Consider the following 23,830-nt stretch of genomic DNA (forward strand, 5'->3'; position numbering starts at 1 on the left):
AATTAACAATTCATAGAAAGGGCATGACCAAGCTGCATTTAATACATACACCAGGCTCTCAGTTTAAAGATTAACAAAATAAAAAATACCTCTTCCAAGAATAGCATTACTGTGTAAATCCATGTAAATAATACAAATATACAGATACCAGTTTAATATAGCGAACCGGGTTGGTTTATAGGAGAGTGGATGTTATTTTGTTTTTTAAGTTTTTATCACCAAAGATAATAAAATCATGCGATAAATGGTTTCGATGTGGGTTGGATATTTTATTTGATTGAATTTCAGACCAATGTAAATTTAATTAGGTCCACGATCGGCCTGGTGTTCGGGGTAAATGATTTTGGTGGCAGTCTAGGACAACAAACAATGGGGGCACAAAAAAAACCCCAATAATTCAGCAATGTGAGAGGAGGTTCAATAGAAAACGAGTGCTTGAAAGAATGAAACACACACAACGTTGTGTACAGCACACAGTGGGATGGATAGAAAGTATAACACGTTACATGTGGCATACAGCAAAGTTAAACCACCTTGTATATCAATTTTGTCAAGAGGTACCACTTGCTGGATCTATCAGCTTTGCCATGTCACCAAGCACCTGATGTGTCACTTGAGCATGTATGTCAGAGTGAAGAGGAACTTAGCTGGTTGCTGGCTGAAGTTAGTTTACAGTAATGGCAAAAATTATATTATATCCACTGTGCTACATGCTATATCAATTTTAATATGCCTTTTTCTGGTAATTTTTATATTCATTCTGCTATGTATTGTACTATAAATATATTCTGCCATGTGGTATATCCAGTCTGTTTATGTTATTAATTGGTATATCCATTCTGTTTTACTATACATTTCAATATATGCTTTATCTAATGCACTATATATTACAATAAGTTGACCAAGTTTTGTGTATGTACATTCATTCTGCTACATGGATTCCACAGCGTGTTATATGCAACGTTGTATGTGTTTTAACTATTCAAGTACTCATTTAGAATTGAACAGCATCTCATACAGCATGTGTGAATAACACCGTCCTACGATAGTGTAAGATATATAGCTAATTTAATCAATCAGAAAATCTCAGTCTTTGCTGTAAATCTCCATTCCGTGCTGTTACTTTTGTTCTCTTTGAATTTGTCTGTACTTCATTATTAAGCCTATTTATTTCCTAAAACCGGATTCCTTGTATTAGGGGAGAACGTCCTTGATGTATTTACATACGCTGGTGATGAAGTCCACCTACGAAAGTAAAAAGAACAGGGTTACCGTTGTACCAGGAGTTTATATAGCTGTAATTATTTTATTTTACAGAATTGTTGTTTTTTTTGTGCCCAGTAAGTTTGCATGTCTCACTGGAGTGTGCTTTCACTAGTATTTTAGAGAAAAGCAATGCGATGAGCAGAGTGAACTAATCGTTTTGGTTGTTGTTGTTTTGTGTTATTATTTTATGCCCTATGATGATTATATTAATATTCTGCTTGTGTCTGTCCGGACGTCAGAATAGAATCATAGCATTGCCGTTTCTACATGGAATGATTCGTTTTAAATCGGGTAACAATTCGACAATTCTAAGGTGGGATTGAAATGCGTCTGTGAGTGTACGGAAATTACATTACAGTCACTAATATAAACGTGGACTGTGTTCTAGTTTAAAGCTGTTCGTTGTAATTTGTCTTAACATCCAGCGCATAATTATTTCGTTTTTACTCAGGGGCGCTACCTCAATTCTTCCTAGGGCGCTAGTTAACCTGGGCCACAGTTTATTGCTTTATTTACCAACATGTTCATTAGTAATTTTAAATATACAAATCCAGCTGAAAGCTCTGTTTACCCCAAGGTGCTTTTCTTGACTCATTTGCTTGAAAACCAACCAAACTAATGGTTCACTCAGTACTTATGTGAAGTCGTGCTGTACAAAGAGTCTGTGAATGTTCTGAAAAGTTAATATGATACCACAAATAACCGGAAAACTGCCAGAAGAGATTTCTAATGAGTTTCTTTTAAGGTCATTATTGTATATTCATACTGACTAATTACACTATAAAATGCCATGTTTTACTTCACTGGGTTTAAAAAAAGAAAGAAATACATAACTATACCTACATACTATGTATTATGTCTTTGTACATGTCTTTATATATATATATATATATATATATATATATATATATATATATATATATATATATATATATAGATAGATAGATAGATAGATAGATAGATAGATAGATAGAGATAGATTGATATGATCTTTCAAATGTTTTTGAACGCACTCTGATAATTTATAGGCGAATATATTTTAAATATGTTAATTTCAAATGTATTTATCAATGGGATTAAACTAAAGAATATGTAAACCAGGTGATACGTTTTTGCTCGAAGAAACTGCAAACATTTTTGTATCAATATTAAACACTTCAAAACGACAACTAAAAATGTGTAACTTGACTAAACAACACAGCCTGGCTATTATATGTGATGGACAGGCTGAAGAATGCTCCGAAGAACGCGTTGCAATCTATTGTATCAGACACACTGGCTGCTCTGCAGTGTCAGAATTTACAGCACAGTTTGCATTATCAGTCTGATTTACAGTTCACTCGTAAAGGTTAATACTGAAGAGCATTGCGCGTTATAATGATCAGAAACACAAATCAATAAAGATGTATTAAATTGATTAGTATGGTCCAGTTTTAAGTTTTGATAATTAAGGTATTTGATTTAAGTGCATTTTTTATGACTAGTTGTATTTGACCGCTGGGAAAAGAAAAAATAAATAAATAAAAAATACGCACTTTCTGAATCATGAATAATGCGTGATGAGTACTTTATTTTAGAAATCAGTCATATCTAATTGAACATATCGAAAGTTAATACAAATATACAACAGCCACATAGTTATTTCTTGCGGAAGTAATACACGAAAAGCTAGAAATCATTTAGACCATTACATGCCAAACACTTATAGTATACAATTCTTATGAAAACATTTTGTAACCATGTAATAAAGGCACATAATCCAACCCAGGTTTACAGTAAGGCACATCCCCCCCATCAAAACTGGTAGCAAAGTGCAGGACATATCCTCAACACGCTCCTAATATCGTCAGCTGAAATTGCAGAGTGGGTAATTGCAAGTAGTTTGCTAATATATCACAAGTCATAATGAAATCCAAATTTAAATACAATGTGCTTTCCCACCCAACTCACAGGCACTCGCAAGGTCATGAGGGGGTCTGTGAAAATAAAACAAATACAAACTTATTTCACTTGTCATTATTAAAGTTGTAATCTGATGGGAATTCATCTCTAACTCCAGCTTAGAATGATTGCAATTTTTGTAGAATTTAAACATTTAAAGCTTCAGTGCCACACAATCATGTAGAATGTTACAAAATAAACTTTTTTTTTTTTTTTTAGGTAAACCTTGTTGACAGTCTGATTTGTTTAAATCCCTTACAGGTAGTTTTAGCTATAGGCACGTATTAGTATTCCCAATCCTGAAAACCTACTTTTCACTATTTTACATAAGATAAAATGTCTATAGTAGTTTATTTAATAGTGTTTTCAAGCTCTGTACCACATAAAGAAAAAAAAATGGTGGTGGTTTTCATATATATCACGAAACACCTACATATGATAATTTCAACATTGGTTTTAAGTTTACCCATACACCAATAAACATATGTCCATTAGGTATTAAGTATAATTTGTGTTTTTTTTCTCTTTGTTTTGTTTATTTTAATACAGCAAACATTTTCCTGAGAATACTGTTAAATACTGGAACTAGTACTGATAGTTTTACAGAAAAAAATACTTAGTATATACGACATATGTACATCTTACCAGTGATTTGTGAGTAAATAGATAAATAGTGATACAGTTGTAAGCTCCCAATCCATTAAAAGCCTAATGAACCTGCAGCATTGTGTTTTATTGTAGCTAATGACAGAAACATGATTTGTAAATCAGCAATGTTGTTTTGTTTGTTTTCATTGTGTTATGTAAGCACATACTCAAATGTCCCCTTCTCAAGTCCTTCCACCCCATCTGCCCATGTGGATGAGGGCATGCTGCTGTAGGGGTCAAGCAAGATCTTAAAGCATCGGACAATCAGGAGTCCCAGGAAAATGAAGAGCATCCCCACCAATGCGAAGGCTGTCTTCTGCTCCATTGTCAGAGAATAAGCTGTCATTTCATTGCTGTTCATAATGGGCGTAGAGTTGTACAAGTATCCGTTACACATAATGAGAGTAAAGCTTCTTCATGATGCTTAGGGTAATGCTGTTGGTTCACCTATTAAAAAAATAATAATAATAAAAAGCAGGTTTTACCAAAAGCTGGAAATTAGCAAAGCTGTTGCTGTATATCAAAAAGCAATTGTGGACATTTATGAAGCAAGACATCTTGACTCTTTATTTTAGAAGTAAGAATGTTTTACAATTTCAACTTGTTGATAAATGCTTGTTGCAAAAATGTCATAAGAAATTAATTTCATTACTTACATCCCTATCCTGACCAGAAGAAATATTAAGACAATTCAGGTTAGACACAGGCTAATACTTGTTGATTATGTAGCTAATTATAACCTCTAATAGAATTTCCTGGATAATTCTAGGAGGAATCATACAATTTTTGGCTGGATTACTTTAATACTAATCAATTTGTGATCTTAACATTAACATGTATATATAATACTGTAGCTTACAATTGCAAATTACCTGCTTCAAATTGCCCCCATTAAATATAAACTCCTACAGTATCTTTAAACAGTTCCTTGTAACAAAGAGTTACATTTAATTTTAAACTGAAAATGCCTGTGCAGATTGTGACATGCCATGATAAACCATGTGTATGGATTACCTATATATTTGGGTTATATTTAATCAGGTTTTAAACCTGTTAAAACTTTCAAACTAATACTTATAGTACTCAATACAAACTATTAACGCAAACTACTTACCAGTATTATCTCTGTACAGACTGCATTTACAGATGTGCTTTTAAAAAGTGGTTGTAATTCTTTTACTCTGATTGTGAAGTCATATGTTCACTTCCAACCTTAACCTCCTTCCCTTTAGATAATGCTAGGCAGAAAACACCACAAATAAAGTAAAATAATAAGATTTGCAAATATGTGATATGAGAAATTATGCGATTTAAGAACTGTACCTGCTTATAAGTGAATGGCAAGCTAAAAATGACCATGCTTTTTTGTAACAGCAAATGCTTACAAATAACCTGATATAAATGGCATGCAGCTTACCTTAATTCTGGTTTCAATCCTACAGACTTGTTGCAAACCACACTAAACATTAGTTCCAAGGCAATATAATTAAATAGCTCTTAAACTGATCCTTGTACAGCCTTTTAGTTCTGTAATATTTGAAGACCAAGTCTGATCCAATGTTGTAGTAGTTTGGCATTCAGAGTCTGAGCTTCAGTGCTCAGGAGAGGATAAAAGGGTGTTTCATGCAATGAGACGAGCCACAGCTCACTGGCTATATTCACAAAGTCAGAAATCCCAGATTCTGAGTCAAGCGAATGATGCTCGGGATTTACAGCCTGTCTCATTCAACTTCATTATGATTCAGCCATTCTATCTAGCCCTCACCTTTCATAATCTGTGAGCAGCATGCTGAGCATCAGCCTCTCCAGTGTGTTTACTTACCCCTGCAATAGCACTACAGCTTTTTACTATTGTATGTTGTTTATGTGGTTGTTTTCATAATGGCTCATTATTTATTTTATTTCTTTTTAAATTGATACGTTTGCCAATTGGCTGTCTTACTTGTCACTTTCTATCAAGTGCTGGCAAGGAAGAATGGGTGTTTGTAAATTTAAGACAACCTAAATTCAACAATATATTGAGTTTGTGTTTTAATTAATCAGAGTCACTTTTCATATTGAATTGTGATTTCTAGTTAAAAGCTCATTATCAGATGCCCCTTGCAATCAATTAGCTGCCACCTGAAAGCCTAAGAAACTCCTGTCATTATATATATATATATATATACACACACACACACACACACACACACACACACACATATATATATATATATATATATATATATATATATATATATATATATATATATATATACACACACACATATATATATATATATATATATATATATATATATATATATATATATATATATACATATACATATATATATATAGATACACTCACACACACACACAAGATTAAAGAGCAATCAGACAAACTGCACAATTTAATAAGTCACACGTTTTTTTTAGTTTAGGTATCAATTATAAGTGATTATAAACCATAGCAAAAAATAAATAAATTTACTTTTGCCATTGTTTACTTATGTATCATAACTATTGCAAAAGCAAAGCTACAGACTATATGCGTTATAACTGATAATAAACAATAGCAAAAAACAATAGCAAATGTGTAGAATAATAGCGTGAATTTTTTTTCTAATCATATTCTATAATGTTATTATAATTAATAACGCTTATAGATTGTTTTAATCACTTATAACAGATACCTAAAGTGTTACTTTTTTATTTTTTATTTTTTTAAGTAGTATGGTTCTTCTGATCACAACCTGAGGCTGTGCAGTAGTCCACTTATTGTGCTAATTATTTGGCTTTGTTTCTTATGGCTATGTAAAGTTTAAGAAACAGTAGAGATGTCATGTTAATGCAAAATTGCAATTTTACCCTTGTTTTTTCAACACATTTTTGAAAGCCTAATTCAAATGTCACCTCAGTGCAGAAGTGAATTAATGCGAAAGTATCCCAACTGACTTTCCTACAAAACACCAGAGGGAGAATGAAGCCAGTGCAGCACTGTGGGTCCTCAGGCAAGATCGGTAGCATTCCATGAGGGATTTGAACCATTAGAATTTTTTTTTTTCCAGTATAGTACGCGATGGAGTTACACTTATCTTTTTCCTGTTTTATTTGTTTTATGCTACAATACACACTCACATATAATACATGGATGAAGGCTATATTTGCATCCTGAACCATTCTAAAAAAAGGCATACTACCACAGTACTGACGTCTAAAGGACTTGAACTTTGACCCATTCGACTACTTGAGATGACGACTTTCAATTCAAACACAAAATGTCTCGTTTTAAATCACTCGACAACACCCACTGTACAGAAATGTTCATTAATGATCAACATAATATATATATATATATAATCTATATATATATATATATATATATTATATATATATAACTCTGTAAACATTTGAAATCTTTTGATATACTCATATATATATATATATATATATATATATATATATATATATATATATATATATATATATAAATGGGGAAACTATCATTGAAATAGATACATTACCTGTCACTGAAAAAACTTGTATATTTATTTGTGCATTACAAAGAAAAAGCAGTGTTAACTGTTTGAGTTTTACTGTACACGTTATATTATGAACAAAACACAAACCCAATAGACATGACATACTCTTCTATCTAAAATATGTTAAAAGGTACCTTTAACAGCTGAGACCACATTCAAAAGCTGTTTCAGATTCCTTGTTTACCCCAGTGAAGTGCTGTTAAGCAATAAGCTGCTGGATGTTCAGAATTTGAAAGCAGGCTGGCATTTAGGCAGATTGGCATGTATCCCACTTTATATAAACCTGAATCTAGGGACAGAATCTAGAGGCAAGGACAATTGTGGGACCCAGCCATACACTACACCCAGCAAAAACAATACTTTACCAGATCTGGATGCCTTAAATGCTATCCTGCCTGATATACAAGTATCACATATTTTTGCTAACACATATATCCCCTTGTGTCTTGTAAAATCTCGGAAGGTAATCAGAGCAGCAGTGCATGGAGAGCTGTCTGTGTTTCAGTAGGGGCTCTTCCCTCTTAGACAGAATCAATGCATCAGTATGGCCCTAGGGGGCACTGTGCTGCAGTAGGAGATACACACATCTTGACTGGCCCATAACAATAAACTCACTAAATGCAGCACAAACTATATTAGAAGAACCTACTTAAAGACATTTTATTAAAAGGACTATGCAATATCCAATAATCAAAACTAGTACTGCAATTAATGATTTGGGAAAGATCCTCTCTGTACATTAACATAAATTAACTTTGGCAACTGGCAAGGCTCTTCCTGCTGGAGTGAAATTAATAGGAAATACACATAATGCAATGCCTGTCACTTTGCATATTAAATAGCTGGATAGAAACCAAACCGTCTTCTACCAACACAAGTTGGGAAATTTGCATTACCTTAAATTAGAAGCAGTATATGGTATTATAATTAGGTGACAGCATTATGAACACAGTGAAGTTCCAGCTTGTAAATAAAATACACAAGGATTGGCGAACCACTAGTGTCCTTTCGAGCTCTGCCCAGCGACACCTGCATGCATTTCTTCAGAAATGAAATAACACTTTGCTGGAGCCATTCCAAATGAACCATTACAGAAATGCTAGGAGTGAGCTATTGACTCAGAAAGGAATTAGGCCCATAAAAGCTCAGTCTGCAAGATGCCCAATTAGACCCATGCTGAGGCATCATTATTATTTAATCATTCAAAGTGCTACTGGTTTCTTTTTGGTGGCCCAGCAGTTTGTCCATTTGACTTCATTTTGACATAATTGTATAGTGTTAGTTGAGTAATATATAATTAAACACTGCATGCAGATACAGGCTACCCCTTTGGAAGCCTTTGGATTCAGTAATCTACTATTCATTGCAGCAAAGTCAGTCCTAGACAGAGTACTTGCTTAAAATCCACACCTGTCAATGCCATTTGGTACAGTTGCTTTGTTGTACATTCACCCTGTTATTTATTTTTAGCTTATGGTTTCATGTTGACATTTCATCCTGGCCTTATGAACAAGTGCTTTGGAAACATGTGTGTATTTTCCAAACAGAATTTAATTTGTATTTGTTACTCTTAAGATCTTGAGCTGCAGTGACATTACTAATAAATGTAACCTGCATGTGTTTCAATTGGTAGGTTTGCCTCCTATTCATTTTGAAAATGTTTGTTGGGTGTCTATAGGTGCTTATCTACTGGTAAGAGGTTTCATAAAACAAACATATATTAAATAGTAAATGCTCTGGTCTTCCTCAAGAAATGAGATCTACAAAACACCTGTGAACCCATTTTCTCCATGAAAACACCTCTCCAGATTTGATCCATCTAACGATGTTCTACTAAAAGAGCTTTGCTCAACAGTCTAGTTTAAATATCCTACACCTCCAAAGGTTTTTTATAATTAATTACAATAAAACGCACCAAATCGATATAGGCTACAAACACTGCCAGTGTGAATTTTGTGACACAGACACTGTCTAATGCAATTTTTTAAAAAACAGGTAGTTTACGTTATTAACAATCTGTAACATGATACACATTATACTAATTGCACAAAACCCGAGAACAAATACACAAAACAAAACCTGTTTAAAGTCACTGTTACTGTGATAACAGGCTATTTTTAAGTGGATTAAATAAACTGGCATATATATATATATATATATATATATATATATATATATATATATATATATATATATATATATATATATATATATATATATATATATATATATATATATATATATATATATATATATATATATATATATTTGCAATAAGATACAAACACCGCAATTGCAGAAAAGAGACGCGAGGAATATGGGAAAAGCAAATTATGACAAAAGGGAGGAAGGGTAATAAAACGTTGTGATGCTTAAATCTATCTTGCAGTTTATTATAATGACAGTGTGCATTCATTTCTAATACTTTATATAAAAGAGTAAAAACTATCCAAAAAAAGATAAATTCAACGCTGTTTTAATTTGTTTAAAAATTACACGTCAAAACAGGTGGCGTGACTCTCAGACTTACGCAAATGGCGCATCCACGAAAAAAGATCCGGTGATCTGGTTGCCCTGTTCGGTTTATGAAAGTTCTCGCCAAACTCTCGCGATAAAAACCATTTCAGCCTAGGGAGCCGATTCAAACTGCGCAGGAAAAAGGAGACAGACGCGCAGAACTGGAGGAAAAAAAAAACGACAATGGCTGCGATTGTAGAAGTCGAACAACAAGAACAACAAGAAGAAGCAGCACAAATAGCCATAACCGAGATTCAAAACGAGCAGGAACCGGAAAACAACACCAATGGCGTTAAAACGTAACTTTCTCTTATTTCTAATAGCAGTTATTCGAGCGAGTGGGTGATGGGAGGAATTTCAGGTGGATTCGAAAGGGTAGTCGAGGCCTATACTTGATTACCATTAGTAATGAAATATACAATGGTGTGTTCTTTTAAAACTTTGTCCATGATACAGTGCGAAAGCATTTTGCAAAGTATTATAGAGGAGACAAAATTATTGTTTGGCGTTTTGTCAAGTGACATTGGGTAGCGTGCTAGTGCTTGTGCACGCCGTGACGCGGGCTGTATTTTGACATTATCATCAATAATACAGCGTTTATACCAGAATAATCTAAATTGAGCGGTTTTCTTGAATGCATAGCCGGTTAATCCATTCATTACTGCCGTTATTCTAGTTATTTAAACGAGGTGTTTAACGGCAGTTACTTGGGTGTCCTGGTCAGGGTTTTGTGGTTAGCTGTATTATTATTATTATTATTATTTTTTTTTTTTTTTTTAACGCTTCATCATGTATATTTAAATATAAGATAAAGCGTAAGGCTTGGCTAATGTAATTTTTAAGACATTTGACGTACTCGCCGAGCAAGGCAGAAGAGATAATGGTTCCGTGCAAAATGTAGGTCAAGCACCGCGGTGCTGTTTATGGATGAGGCTGTGGAAACAAAACCCTGTCAGCTGTCAGGATAAAGTCAGTTTTTGCAGTTCAGGGAATGGGCTGCAAGGCTATAATTGTACGTGAGAGAGAGGGATGGCCTAAATGTTGTGTTTTTGTTTTCTTTTTTCCCTAGAACTACTGAGAGTGAGGAAACCCCCAAGGAGCAGTCGACACTGAAAGAGAAATCAAATCTGAACAAGAAAAGCAGATTTCAACCTTATTCCAAAGACAGGAATGCAGGCTCTGGAGAGAAGAAGGGGACTCATCGAAACAGAGTGTTTATTAGCAATATCCCGTACGACATGAAATGGCAAGCCATTAAAGATCTTATGAGAGAGAAAGGTAACTTTTGAAAGCCAAGGAACCAAAGATTAATAGGACTTACTACGGCTGGTATTTGTCCATCACTTAACTAAAGGTGTTTCTGTTGGTATTACTCCTGGTTCAAAATGTGAACACTGCAGTGGTTCAGAAGTAAGGAGGTGAAATTTGATGTTAAGTGTAAAATCATTTGTGCAGATGATTAGTAAAATAAAAAGATTTTGAAGGTATTTAATTTGCTAGTGTTTAGAAGATCATCAGAGGGTAATTGTGTTTTTTAGGGAAATTCATTTGGTAACTTTTTCTATTAGGGGTGTGATTGTTGATGTACATACCTTAGACTTTAGGGAAAATGGTTGTATTATATGGATTTAATTTTCTTTTTGCATATGTACTTTTGTTAAGTGTGTGTTGGAGTTTATTTTGTAAATGGTTTTTGTGTACAGTACTGACAGGTTCAAAACAATGTAACCCCTAAATGTTCACTGAACATCAATACAGAACACGAACAGCATAAATTGGTAATTTGATCAAATCTTGTTGTATCTGTTGTAAGGTGACAGATGTACTTCACTGAAAATAACTTATGAATTGTGTGCCTTGCTGTGCCTACACTAATCTTTGGTAATTTAAAAGTAATTTCCTGCAAACTGTTTGTGGTGGAAGGTCACCTTTAAAACAGTTAAGGGTTAAAATGTGTCTTAAAAGCTTATGAGCAGTTTAACTGTGGTAACTTGTTCACCAACTATATCATGCTGGACACATTGAGAGAAATGTTTATGTTTAAGGCTGAATATAGCTGTTTTTCTTTCATATTCTGACTGATAAATATCCCAGAAAATAAACTGAATGTCATGGTTACTGTCAGGTGGATATGTTGGTCTGGATTGATTGATTGGTGAATAATGTAGGCTTTTCTGTCTGTAGAGTTGTGCCAAGGGCAACAGTGAAGTGAAGTCTGGTGTTTTTAAATGCATTGTTTTTTGGTATTTTCCCTTTGTATGTCTCATGTAGTTGGTGAGGTTACATACGTGGAGCTCTTTAAGGATGCTGAAGGAAAGTCAAGGGTAAGTGATATGGACAACATGCTGCTGGAGGGTTTAATGTCCTCGGCAGTTTTCATTATATCACGTACTGTACAAGGTAATGACACTTCTGGTTTTATTTGTATAAAATGTTATTTTGTGAATTGCTTTATACACTGGTAAGGTATTTGGACTGTTTAGTTGGCTGTATTTTGTGACCTTTTGTCAGCAGGGCTGGCTGGTTGATGCTGTATAATTGGATTCTAGAAAACCTTGCCAACATAGAAAGCATTTCGTTTTTCCATTAAGCACATTACAGTTTTTGTTGTTGTAGTTTTCAGTTAGTGGTTCAGTTGGCTTCTACAGTTACATTTTTCCAATGGATGTTTCATTTGTCAGAACTTGTTTCATAGTTTAAATAAGCAAACAGACTTTTTAAGTTTACAAGTCCTGTCATGCTTTTAGATTTTTAAAAGTTGGACCTGTGTACGTTCATTGACTGTTTTTAAAAGCAAAAAATCATTCTGAATGTCAAATTTAAAAAAAATGTGTGATTAAGCATTCTGTGTTTTTTTTTTTTTGTTTTTTTTTTTACATTTTTTTTATTATTCTTAGTAACATTTGAAAGTTGTATGAAAATATTAGTACTTTTAAAGGAGTGTTAACTGGTGCTTTAAATAATATGCATTGTGTTACTGACATTATTACTGGTCATTTGTTAAACTAACATTCTGTAGGTTCTTCGCTTAGGGTACATTCATTTTGGTTATGCAGATATCTCAAATACGACATAATTAGGTCTGATGGTCTGATTGCAGATGGATCAATGTTGTAAGTTTAAACCACAACACCTGAAGTGATTAGAAACCATTATAAGCAGCAGCAACTTTAGCGTTGTCTTTGAAACATCTGCATAAAAAACAGAAAATATAAATTCAATGAAAAGTGACTAGTGATAATAATGCTATAAAAGGTAAGGTAACCATGGTTCGCACTCCTCCATTGATACATGTACATTGTTTTAGCGATCCATTGTAAGGCCCAGTGAGCAAGAATTAGGGATAATACTAACAATTGCCTTGGTTATATAACTATTTGAGAAATGTTTACGTATTGATAGTCCAGTTAAAAGAAAAAAAAGAGTAAATGTCCAGAATTTCCCACAAATGTACGGGAAAAGAGAGCCTTATTAAGAATGTTGAACATGATGTTTAAAAGCTCTCTTAAACAGTTAATGTCATGCAGGAAAGAATTATGAACTGGGTTTGCTACACATCAGAATAAAGTTGGTGATACACTAAATTCTTTAAATGATTTGTAGAAATTTCCAAATTGGGAACATTTTCTGTTCAGATTTGGAGAAACATGGTTAGTTCACTCTTACAAAAATGACGTTCTCTTTTTCTTTCTTTTTGTACCCTTGTGAACACACCATAACGCTGCAGGGTTGTGGGTAAGTTTTTAAATATACTTCTAATTGTTTTGTGTTTATTATTTAACTAAACTAGTAGTCTGTTGATGGTGTTTAGGGTTTCTTTGAGTTTTTATAAATGTTTTTATCAAAGTGTTTATTGTATGTATCTAAAATAAATATTGCCTGTTTAGTGTTGTAGAGTTCAAAGATGAAGAGTTTGTAAAGAAGGCAATAGATGTTATGAACAAATATGATCTCAGTGGAAGACCACTCAACATCAAAGAGGTACGGAAATTTCCTTTTGAAACTTTTGTAGTCCTGTTTAGTCTTTAACAATTGAAACCATTGTGCAAGGATATTGAGCTATCAAACTTACAAGCAAGTGGCATAACTGCTAAACCTGCATATTAAATTCTTCTGAGCTGTAGAAATGATCCCTATGGCTGAATTAAATACAAATCTAGCAGTACCTGACTCTGATCTACACTGAATTTTGCAGGATCCTGATGGCGAACATGCTCGTAGGATGCTACAGCGTACTGGATTGTTCCCAGGTGGACGTGGGCAAGATGGGGGACCTGGTGTAATGAACCTGCCACCTTCTATTGCTAATAATCCAAATATTCCCCCTGAAATCATCAGTGGATTACAAGATGGAAGGCTTGGAACAACAGTGTTTGTTGCCAATGTAAGCAAATGCATTCAACCTCACATATCGTTTAATTTAAGCATTTCTTATCTCCTGTTATTGGAATAACCACCTGTATTTCCCACTTGCATGTGGGATGACTGGCAGTGGGTCATTTATTTTTACCCCACTCACACACCCCTTGCATTCCAAATATCTTGGTATCATTAAGTAGATCATTGTCCCCTTTTCAAAAATAGGCAAAATATTTTAATGAGCTAACTGTCTAGTACACCGAAATAACATGAAGAATGTCTGGATGAGAGACGTGTTCTTCACTTTACCCCCAATAGATTTCTGAAGTGTTTATTGTATTTTGAGCAACCCATTGCAGAAACCCATTTATGGGAGCTAATACCAAGGGATGCCAAGATATTTCACTCCCAGCCATTCGTCAGACCATTTGTTTCCAAACTTTTGAGTAGTGAAGGTCTTTGTGAATTACTTGACGGGTTATGTTTGTCACTGATCAAACTAAAATAGTCTTTGTTTTTAAAGCTTGATTTCAAAGTTGGATGGAAAAAGCTTAAGGAGGTGTTTGGCATGGCTGGAACAGTTAAAAGAGCAGATGTCAAAGAAGACAAGGAGGGCAAAAGTCGCGGAATGGGAACTGTTACTTTTGATCAAGCCCTAGAAGCAGTGCAGGCCATCTGTATCCTTTGTCTTTTTTTTTTTTTTTTTTTGGTAGAATTTAGAAGAAGATAGTTTATAAATAACACTATTTGATGAAATAGCAATGATTGAGACTAACTCCAAATTAATTTGCAGCTGATTTAATCTAAATTTCCTAATTGGAGTACACCTTTTCGCTTTCATGCAGATATAGAAATGAGATTATGTGGTACAATTAAGTTATTAATTCATTTGTTTTTCCTTAATGTTATGATCTCAGCAATGTTAAATGGACAGTTTTTGTTTGATAGGCCTATGCATGTAAAGATGGTAAGTTTATTTTTTATATAACGTAAAAACCTTAAGATATCACACTTTTCAGTTTCTATGACAGTGCTCTAAACCCTTCACCTCTTTGAACAACATACATAGTACAACAGTATTATATTTCAAAAATGGTTACTTTGATACATTTTTTCCCTAATCTTTATTTCTTTGATTCTTATTCCTTCGTTCCTTACATTATACCTTGTGTGCACCTTTTTGCTTTTCCCTTACTTATTTTCCATCTTAGACACATTTTTTAAATCCTTAACCCTTTCTCTCTCTATTTAACAATGCATTAACACAGTGCCAGGTAGTTTAGAATGTCCTGAAGTCATGTATGCAGGCAGTGTGAGATTACTATATTTGATTGCAGAAAGTTATACGCTTGGGGGTTACTAACTTTAACCATCACATTTAATTCTGGATTTTAGGATGACAAGTCTATTCCTCATGATGACTTCCGTCCAATAGAAAAAACACCTCAGTTGCCTCGTAAGTATGGCCTTTATCTGATTTAGTCTAGATGTTATCTTTCATCACAACAGAAGTAATATAAAAATCCTACACACTGCATTATGCAAAATCTCACTTTATTGTTTAAAAGAAATAAAACAGAAAAGAGCTTACGTTTCGGTCGACCATCGTCAGAGCATCAACACAATTTACCAGTAGTGTAGTTTTCTTTTATTTGTTAAAAACATTCTTATAAACTTTACTCTTGAGAGTATAAGTGTGGGGGAATACAGGAAACATACTTTTATTTTGTGGTCAGTAATCAAGGGGGCATTGTCTTTTGCTACGATAGTTGTGGAGTGATGTTTTTTTGTGATGTAAATGAAGTACAAGTAATATAATAATAATAATAATAATAATGCTGTCTTAGGTGGGCTCAGTGGTATTGGATTGGGTCTTGGACCTGGAGGTCAACCAATTAATGCAAACAGGTTGAGTGGAGGAAGTGGAGGAGGAGGAGGAATGGGAAACATGGGCCCTGGGGGTAGGTATATTTGAAATTAGAATACATTGGAAAAATGCATTTACAGACTTGAAATGGTTTTCATATAGGCAGGTGCTGTCACACTAATATTTCATTTTGTAAACATAGCCACATCTGTATTAGTCATGTGACCAAGTGCACATATGTTGGAGCTTTTCTCTAATTTCTATACTGGTCACTATACGGGATGATTTGGGGAATACATGTTTCTCTTCTGATGAATCAGGTTGTTTACTTGTTTTGTAGTTCATGACAGATTTGACTGATTTTTCGTTTTTTTTTTAAATTTCTATCTTCAAAGCTATGAGTGGAATGGATAGACCTGGTTTTGGTGGTATGAGCAGGATGGGAACAGGTGGGTTACCATTGTATATATTAAAGTTGCATTTATTTGTGTGTGTTTATTTGATCACTCGTATTCCACACATCCTAAGAATGAAATCCTGCCTTTGTAGGAGTTAGTGGTAGTGGTGGATATGGCGGTGGGATGGATGGGATAAGCAACATGGGAGGCTATGGAGGCAGGGACTTGGCACCTATTGGAAGGATGGGGGGTAAGTTCCAGGGCTTTTGTTTGATAAAATCATGCTATTGCTACTTTGTTCAACAAAGTGTCCTGCATGTTTCGACTAGCAGTATCTGTAGAACTAGTGGTTGAATAACAATTACTTTGTGTTTTACAGGAATGGATGATTATAGAGGAAACCTGGGCACTGGTATGGGTGGAGTGGGCAGTGGCATGGGGGGAATGAGTGGCAGAATGGGCAGTGGCATGGGAGGTAAGATGTATCCCTGTTAAAGATTCTTCTTCTTCTTCTTCTTCTTCTTCTTCTTCTTATTTATATAAATAATTATTTCAGATATGCATCGTTCGGGAATAAGTGGCATGGATAGAGATTTCAGCAGAAGTGATTTGCCTATGAACCGAGGGTACGGAGAGTCTTTTGGAGCAATGGGTAAGAATATGTTGGTATTAAAACTCCTCATTGAGTCACGCAAATGTTATTTTCATTTGACATACATTTCAGCATCAACTTGTTTTCTCAAATTGTTGCTAGATTTCCTTGTTTTGTTTATTAAATGATATTTGTATTAATTGGGCTAGCACATGTAAACATATGTTTTCTGTCTGATCCATCAAAATTATAGGTTTTGACAAGTATTTTAATTATCGATCCTGAATTGACTGTTAGTTCATTTTCTTCATCAGGAGGAGGAATGGGAGGATTTGGAGGTGGAATGGGTAGTGCTGGCATGAGTCTAATGGCACATGGATTAGGTATCCCTTCATTTTTTCCATTTTTAATGTTAATACACTTTTGCTTTCTCACTTTTTTTTTCTTTTTTGGGTAATGTAGATGAGTCATTCTAAAAATCCATTACATATACATGCATTGAAGTAAAGCACTCACATTGTTACATGTACAGAGGCATTGTGACTTTGGGAAAGTGATGTTATATTGCCATGCAATACAATGTGTGAGAAACCAGAAAGTTGTTTTCTTGAATTAAAGCATCTGCAATATAATGAAATGTGTAATGCATGTGTTTTTACTTTTAGGTAGTGGAATGAACAGCATGGGAGTTGGAATGGGTATGGACCGCATGAGCTCCAGTTATGATCGAATGGGTGGTGGTGGTGGTGGTATGGATATGAATCGTGGCTTCAGTGGTTTTGGATCTGGCCCTATGGGGGGAGGAAAGTCAGACAGAGGATCTGGTAGCAAGGGTTGCCAGATTTTTGTCAGAAATGTAAGTAAAAGTACTGCACATATTTGAATGTTATGTATTTTCTTAGTAGGGTTATAGTAACAGATTTTGTTCATTTCAGCTTCCATTTGATCTTACCTGGCAGAAGTTGAAAGAAAACTTCATCCATTGTGGTAAGCATTTTAAAGCTTAATTTAATCTATGCCTGAGATTGCAATTTCACAAATTCATTATGAAGGTCTGGGTTGTGGTAAATTTGATTTCCCCCAACTTACTCAGTTTATTCGAAAGAGGTTAATTACTTTTGTTGTTTGTACTTCACAGGTCAAGTTATGTTTGCAGAAATTAAAATGGAGAATGGAAGATCTAAAGGTTGTGGTACGGTTCGTTTTGATTCACCAGAAAGTGCAGAAAATGCTTGTAGAATTATGAATGGCACAAGGATCAATGGAAGAGAGGTAGATGTTCGGATGGATCGTAACGCATAACCATTTAGAAATGCTGTTTTTTTTTTTTTTTCCCCCTTAATTCCTTTCCTGCAAGTCTGTTCTCTGTTGTACCATCATAAGTCTGCCAGTACTCACCAGCCTTTAAAACTGGATGTATGTATAGGGCTGTCTGATTTGTCAAAACCTTTACATTTGTTTGTATTATGGCAGTTTTGTTTAATTGAATGAATAAATAGTGGGTTTTAATTTTTTTTTATCAGTGTTATGTCTTGTTTTTTCAGTTTACACAATTAAAAAAAAAAAGTAAATAACATGGTGTGTTGTATCTTTCCTCACACGTCATATCAGAAAATATGCCAGGACTCAACTGTATTTTATTCTTTTAATGGTTTACACCCCCCTACTGAAAACACATTTGATGTAGAAGACAATGATTCAGTCACTGCATGCTCTTATTGGATTGCTTCCAATAATTCCAAGTTCATACAAAATGGATAATGTTGCAAAGAGAATATAGAAAAGCAAGCATACAGCACCAAGCTTCTTATCTAATTTCCACCTATTTAGATGTACAGCCAGAAATATAAATACAATGGACAGAAGAAGGGCTGAAGCTGTGTACAACAAACCTGTGCTGTTTACTTCCACAGGTGAAGTTGTGTCCACAAATACTGTCTTAATGAACCATGGTAAACCAAGACAAAGCATGTCGAATACATTGGATCCAACAATATTAGACATTGCCATATCTCCCTTTCCTGAAAGAAACAAAATACACAGCTTTTAATACACAGAAACTAAACTCTGTATGAAAAACAAACTAATGAAAAAAGGCAGCCATATCTGCTAAAGCAGCTTTCAGATTTAATTTTTTTTATTAGTGATATAATAATGGTATAAGTTGTTGGTTCCCTTTGACACACAGGTTTCCAAATGTAATGATATTTCTAATACTTCTAAAATGAACTGAAAATGGTTTTGGTGCTACAAAATAACATTTCTTTCTAAACAAATATAATGCATCAATAAATGGAATACCTTCTCTCGCAACCAGTACACTTGCAACAGTGTCAGGAATGCTTGTTCCTGCTGCCAAAAGGGTGAGGCCCATCACAGTGTCTGGGATCCCCAAGGTTTCTCCTACAGTAGAATTGCATAACTTTACAATTCTGTTCAAATGCAGTAGGTTTTACAAATAGTAAATAACAGCAGTTATGTCTCTTATTGACAATGGGCTAATTTCAAAGGGTATAATTTCAAAAACCCATTGCATACTGAAATGCCAGTTCCAACTCAAAGATGGATTCTACAAGAAAACATACCTGGTTAAGTTACACAGTAAACCTTTATTTATCAATTCTAAATACTATTCACCACTGCATCCTTTTTCTGGCTGTCATGTTAACTTTGGAGATTTCTATTAAAACACTTGCCACTAACTTAACTCTAGTAGGTCTCTCTGTAATTGTGACCCTAGCTTGCTTTTTCCCTCTGAAGTACCAGGTAAATAAAGATGCATACTAGGAAGGCTTGTTTTATAACATCACATTGATAAAAGTTTATGTAAAAATGTAAATATCGGTTAGCAGTGCCAAATGTATCAAGCCGATTTTCTTATTCCTGGATAGTTCAGCCAAACATCAAAACGTCCGCTAGTTCTAGCATGTGAGTGTTTAACTGGTGGTAGGATAATAATCCTCTTATGCTCTACAATGTCAGTTGACATCACATGATTTCTCACGGTATTCCACATGGCAAAGAAGCCCTTACTCCTCCACTGGCTCAGGACAAAAGAGGAATTTTAAATATTATGAGAACATGTGATTCTGCAGTTGTATTCATCAATATTGAAAAATTAGTATTTTTAGAGGATTCTAAATCTTAAAAAAATTTTTTACTGCCCTCTTAGCTTTTCATGAAGTTTATTCATTCAGTGATTCTTAATGCAATAACTCCAAATACTGTGCTTAAAAGAAAAAGTATACTGTATGCCACAATAAATGTTGCCAAGAATATCAATAACAAATCATACCTACTACTGTGACCATCCAGACAAGGATATATGTAAATGCAGAAATCCACACTGCAGCCATGAAGAAGGTGATCAAGAACCATCTTTTCCAGAACTGCCTTCGACAGTCAGGAATGGTTAAAAACAGTAATAAGATGATGGGTAGGGACAGTACCCACAGAATTCTCTTCAGGTCTGCTTCAGGTATCGTAAAGACACATGGATGACCTATTAGGAAATGTAAAGAGTACCCGCTACGTCACATCCTTTCAATATCAAAAACCTGTGGCACATATTCAAAAACATGAATATTAGACACTAAAAAACAGTCTACTGAATTCTCTCTTACCATCAGAAATTTCATTTAGTCCGTGTAAACTAAGTGAAAGCTGTGAGTAACCCGAGTCTTCCTGAAAGATCCCACTGTCCGTTCTGGAATGCCTGTGCAGCAACAATCCACTGTCTTCATTCCATCCAACTAATGACTGCTGCTCACTACTCTCCTCCATTGCTTCAGTCAGGCAGTGACAGCATGGACTAAACCTCTTTAATATGTACTGGTTGATGCGGATGTCAAAGCAAAGAACCACAATGTACACCCCATAAATCAGTAACAGAGAGGCAGCCTCATACCTTTGAAAAAAGACAACAGTAAAACGTAACATGCCATTTGTGAAGTTTCGATCCACTTTTTAAATTATATGCCTTGAAGTTTTAAGCCAAACAATGAAACCTGAAAATCTACGAAGGTAGCATGCATAAAATGACATTTCATAAATTAAAGAATCGGAACGCTTGCCTTTTGTATAGTTAATAAATAACAATTATCCATGCAAACATATCATTTATATATAATAGTTACCATTCACAAAAGTCTTTCAATATAGAATGGATCTGGTGTTCATTTGTTTTAGATAATATCAAACATCTTGCTAATTTCTGCAAACTGCAAAAATGTGTTACAACACTTGGATGTAGAAATGTATTTTTTTTATTTGAAAGAATAAATAGATGTTCTTACCAGTATATTTTGCTGTCAGAGATTATTGCAATAACTGCCGATACACTTATCGCGTACGCCACACAGTCTCTGAACAACGGCCAACAGGTTAGCCTTGATACCTGTAAAAGGTAATACAAATTATACTGTATCTATTTACATTACATTGAGCAAAGCATTCACTATTATTAGCCAACCATTATATTTGAACACAACTTTCAAGTGTTTGACTTTTAAAATTCTTTAAGAGATCAACCACATTCCTGGAATGTTATAAATCTTAACAGTATTATTAAACCCCCCAAAATCTCTAACTACTTAATTGTTAATTCCAGTACTATAACAGTACATGCAGTAGCTGTAAACCTCCTTAATGCTAGTGTTATATACATTTAAGAAAGATCACTCAAACCAAGGCACACCCTTTGTTTTTAACCAATACAATGTGTAAAATGGAGCATATATTAATTAGCATTGTACATACCACTGATGATAATAATCCACACGCAGCACAAATAGCTAGTAAATTGTAAACTGCTGATCCAACTATGGTACTGACACCAATGTCTCCCTTTGTAACAAATACACCTACGAACAAATAAAAAATGTAACAAAGTGTTGCTTTTAAAAATGATAATTGGAGTAAAGTGATTGAAATGTTTATTATTTATTTATTTATTTATTTATTTATCATAGCACCTAGAAATGTGGTGACCAGTTCTGGGGCTGAGCTACCAGCGGCCATGAAAGTTGCTCCAGCAACATCCTGGGATAGACCAAGACCTGTAAAACAAGTACTGGTGTTGTGTAAAGCACGATAAAGGGTATTAAAACAACAAAGCTTGCTACTGTTGTTTTTCATAAGTGTACTGTACATATGTATTTAAAAAAAACACATACACATTATATATATATTGTTCATCTGTTAACTTACGTTCACTGATCAGTTCCAAGGAAGGTAAGAAGTAGTCTTCACAAACAATAGAGACTGCTAACAGCATGTAAAAAATGATCATGAAATAAATAACAACACCCCCGTCCTTTCTTTCTTGCGGGGTGAAAAACGCTTCTGGAAACTCTGAAGATGGGGGAGGCACGCAGCGAGTTTCATTCTCTATACAAAAAAAAAAAAAAAAAAAAAAAAAAAAAAAAAAAAAAGGATACACAGCTGATACAATTACAACATTTTGCAACTGAACAATTCATAAAACATTAGTATTTTTAATAAAAAGGCGTCCTGCTTTCTTTCACGTATGTAAATCACAACTGTGCCTTTACCTTCCATACTCATAAATTACTTACCAAAATTGCTAATAAAACCATGAATAAGACTATCAAAGTATAATTGCTCTTCTTAACAAGCAGCCTTTAATCCGTAATGTATCCGTTCAATAAACATTTTAATTGCATTAACACGTTCACCGGCGCAAGCACTTCTCGCTTAATCACTCCTGGCTCAACATTTGCGGTTGTCAGATTAACCGAGACAAAACTTCATTCAACTAAACAAAACTAAATTCAACTGACCTACATCGCGTCGAACTCTTACTGCACTTTGGGAAACAGAAGATGCAGAAACTCTGTAAATGAGGTGAACCGTGCCGTAGAGAACCAGAAATACCCCGGTAATGTAAAACACAATTTCTCTTCTTTTCTTCCTCCTTTCCCGGAATGTAGATGTAACCATTGTTGTTTTCAAAAATCTAGAAATGTTTGTGTTTCTCTCCACTCTACAGCAGGTCTTGACAATATGAGAAAAGGTTAACTAGTTTGCCTGTCTTATATACACTTCAGGATAGATTGTGTTCACAAAATATGGTCAGAGCTTGCTTTACTCAGACGAGCAGGGATCACGAGATGGAAGTATTCCTAGTTAATGAGCTCTGTGCCAGGGGCCAATTAGGTAACCAATCAGGCTATAGTACGGTATGGGAAAGAACAGGCTTGTGGATGAAAGAAATGTAAAATTACATTTGTTATAAGAGTCTGTTCTACATTTTGTGGAAATGAGTCATTGTGATCTACCTTGGGTATTAACTGTGTAAACATGTTATCTATCTATCTATCTATCTATCTATATATTTTCACCCCCATGCAAAGTTTTCACATTTGTAATTAGACTTTACATATACAATCTACACAAACTGCTCCACATTGAAGTAAAAAAAAAAATGATATAGAATATAAATAAGTAAGATTTACAGAGAAAAACAGAATAATCTCAGTTGCATAAGTATTCAACCCCTTTGCTACAGCAGCCCTAAATCAGCTAAGATGCAAATGATTTGTTTGAAAGGTCACACAATTAGTGAAATGCTTTCAGCCTGCGTGTATGCAAAGTGGTTTAACTTGTAGAGAATTTCCCTCAGGTATATAAAGACTTTCAAGCTGCAACTCACATAGTGATCCAACAAAGTAACCGTGAAGACCAAAGAGATTTTGGA

At 34.4% G+C, this 23,830-nt stretch overlaps 2 protein-coding genes across 2 annotated transcripts; one reads left to right on the forward strand and one right to left on the reverse strand.

Moving 5' to 3' along the window:
- Positions 1-10,019: 10,019 nt before the first annotated feature.
- Positions 10,020-18,630, forward strand: LOC121294960 (myelin expression factor 2-like). The gene is made up of 18 exons (XM_041219216.1): positions 10,020-10,195; positions 10,966-11,174; positions 12,168-12,220; positions 13,624-13,631; positions 13,784-13,877; positions 14,092-14,280; positions 14,779-14,932; positions 15,173-15,222; positions 15,651-15,711; positions 16,103-16,216; positions 16,518-16,571; positions 16,672-16,770; positions 16,900-16,995; positions 17,077-17,172; positions 17,427-17,495; positions 17,778-17,968; positions 18,048-18,099; positions 18,251-18,630. The coding sequence occupies exons 1-18, from the start codon at positions 10,080-10,082 to the stop codon at positions 18,412-18,414; spliced, it is 1,869 nt and encodes a 622-aa protein (XP_041075150.1). The 5' UTR covers positions 10,020-10,079; the 3' UTR covers positions 18,415-18,630.
- A 146-nt stretch (positions 18,631-18,776) lies between these two features.
- Positions 18,777-23,215, reverse strand: slc24a5 (solute carrier family 24 member 5). The gene is made up of 9 exons (XM_041219304.1): positions 22,914-23,215; positions 22,321-22,500; positions 22,086-22,169; positions 21,871-21,974; positions 21,408-21,508; positions 20,736-21,019; positions 20,408-20,614; positions 19,414-19,515; positions 18,777-19,133 (listed from the first exon to the last, which is right to left on the reverse strand). Exons 1-9 carry the CDS (start codon positions 23,071-23,073, stop codon positions 18,811-18,813), a joined length of 1,545 nt encoding a protein of 514 aa, XP_041075238.1. The 5' UTR covers positions 23,074-23,215; the 3' UTR covers positions 18,777-18,810.
- Positions 23,216-23,830: the final 615 nt, after the last annotated feature.

This window comes from Polyodon spathula, chromosome 19, assembly GCF_017654505.1.
Source record: "Polyodon spathula isolate WHYD16114869_AA chromosome 19, ASM1765450v1, whole genome shotgun sequence".
Classification (NCBI taxonomy): Eukaryota; Metazoa; Chordata; class Actinopteri; order Acipenseriformes; family Polyodontidae; genus Polyodon; species Polyodon spathula.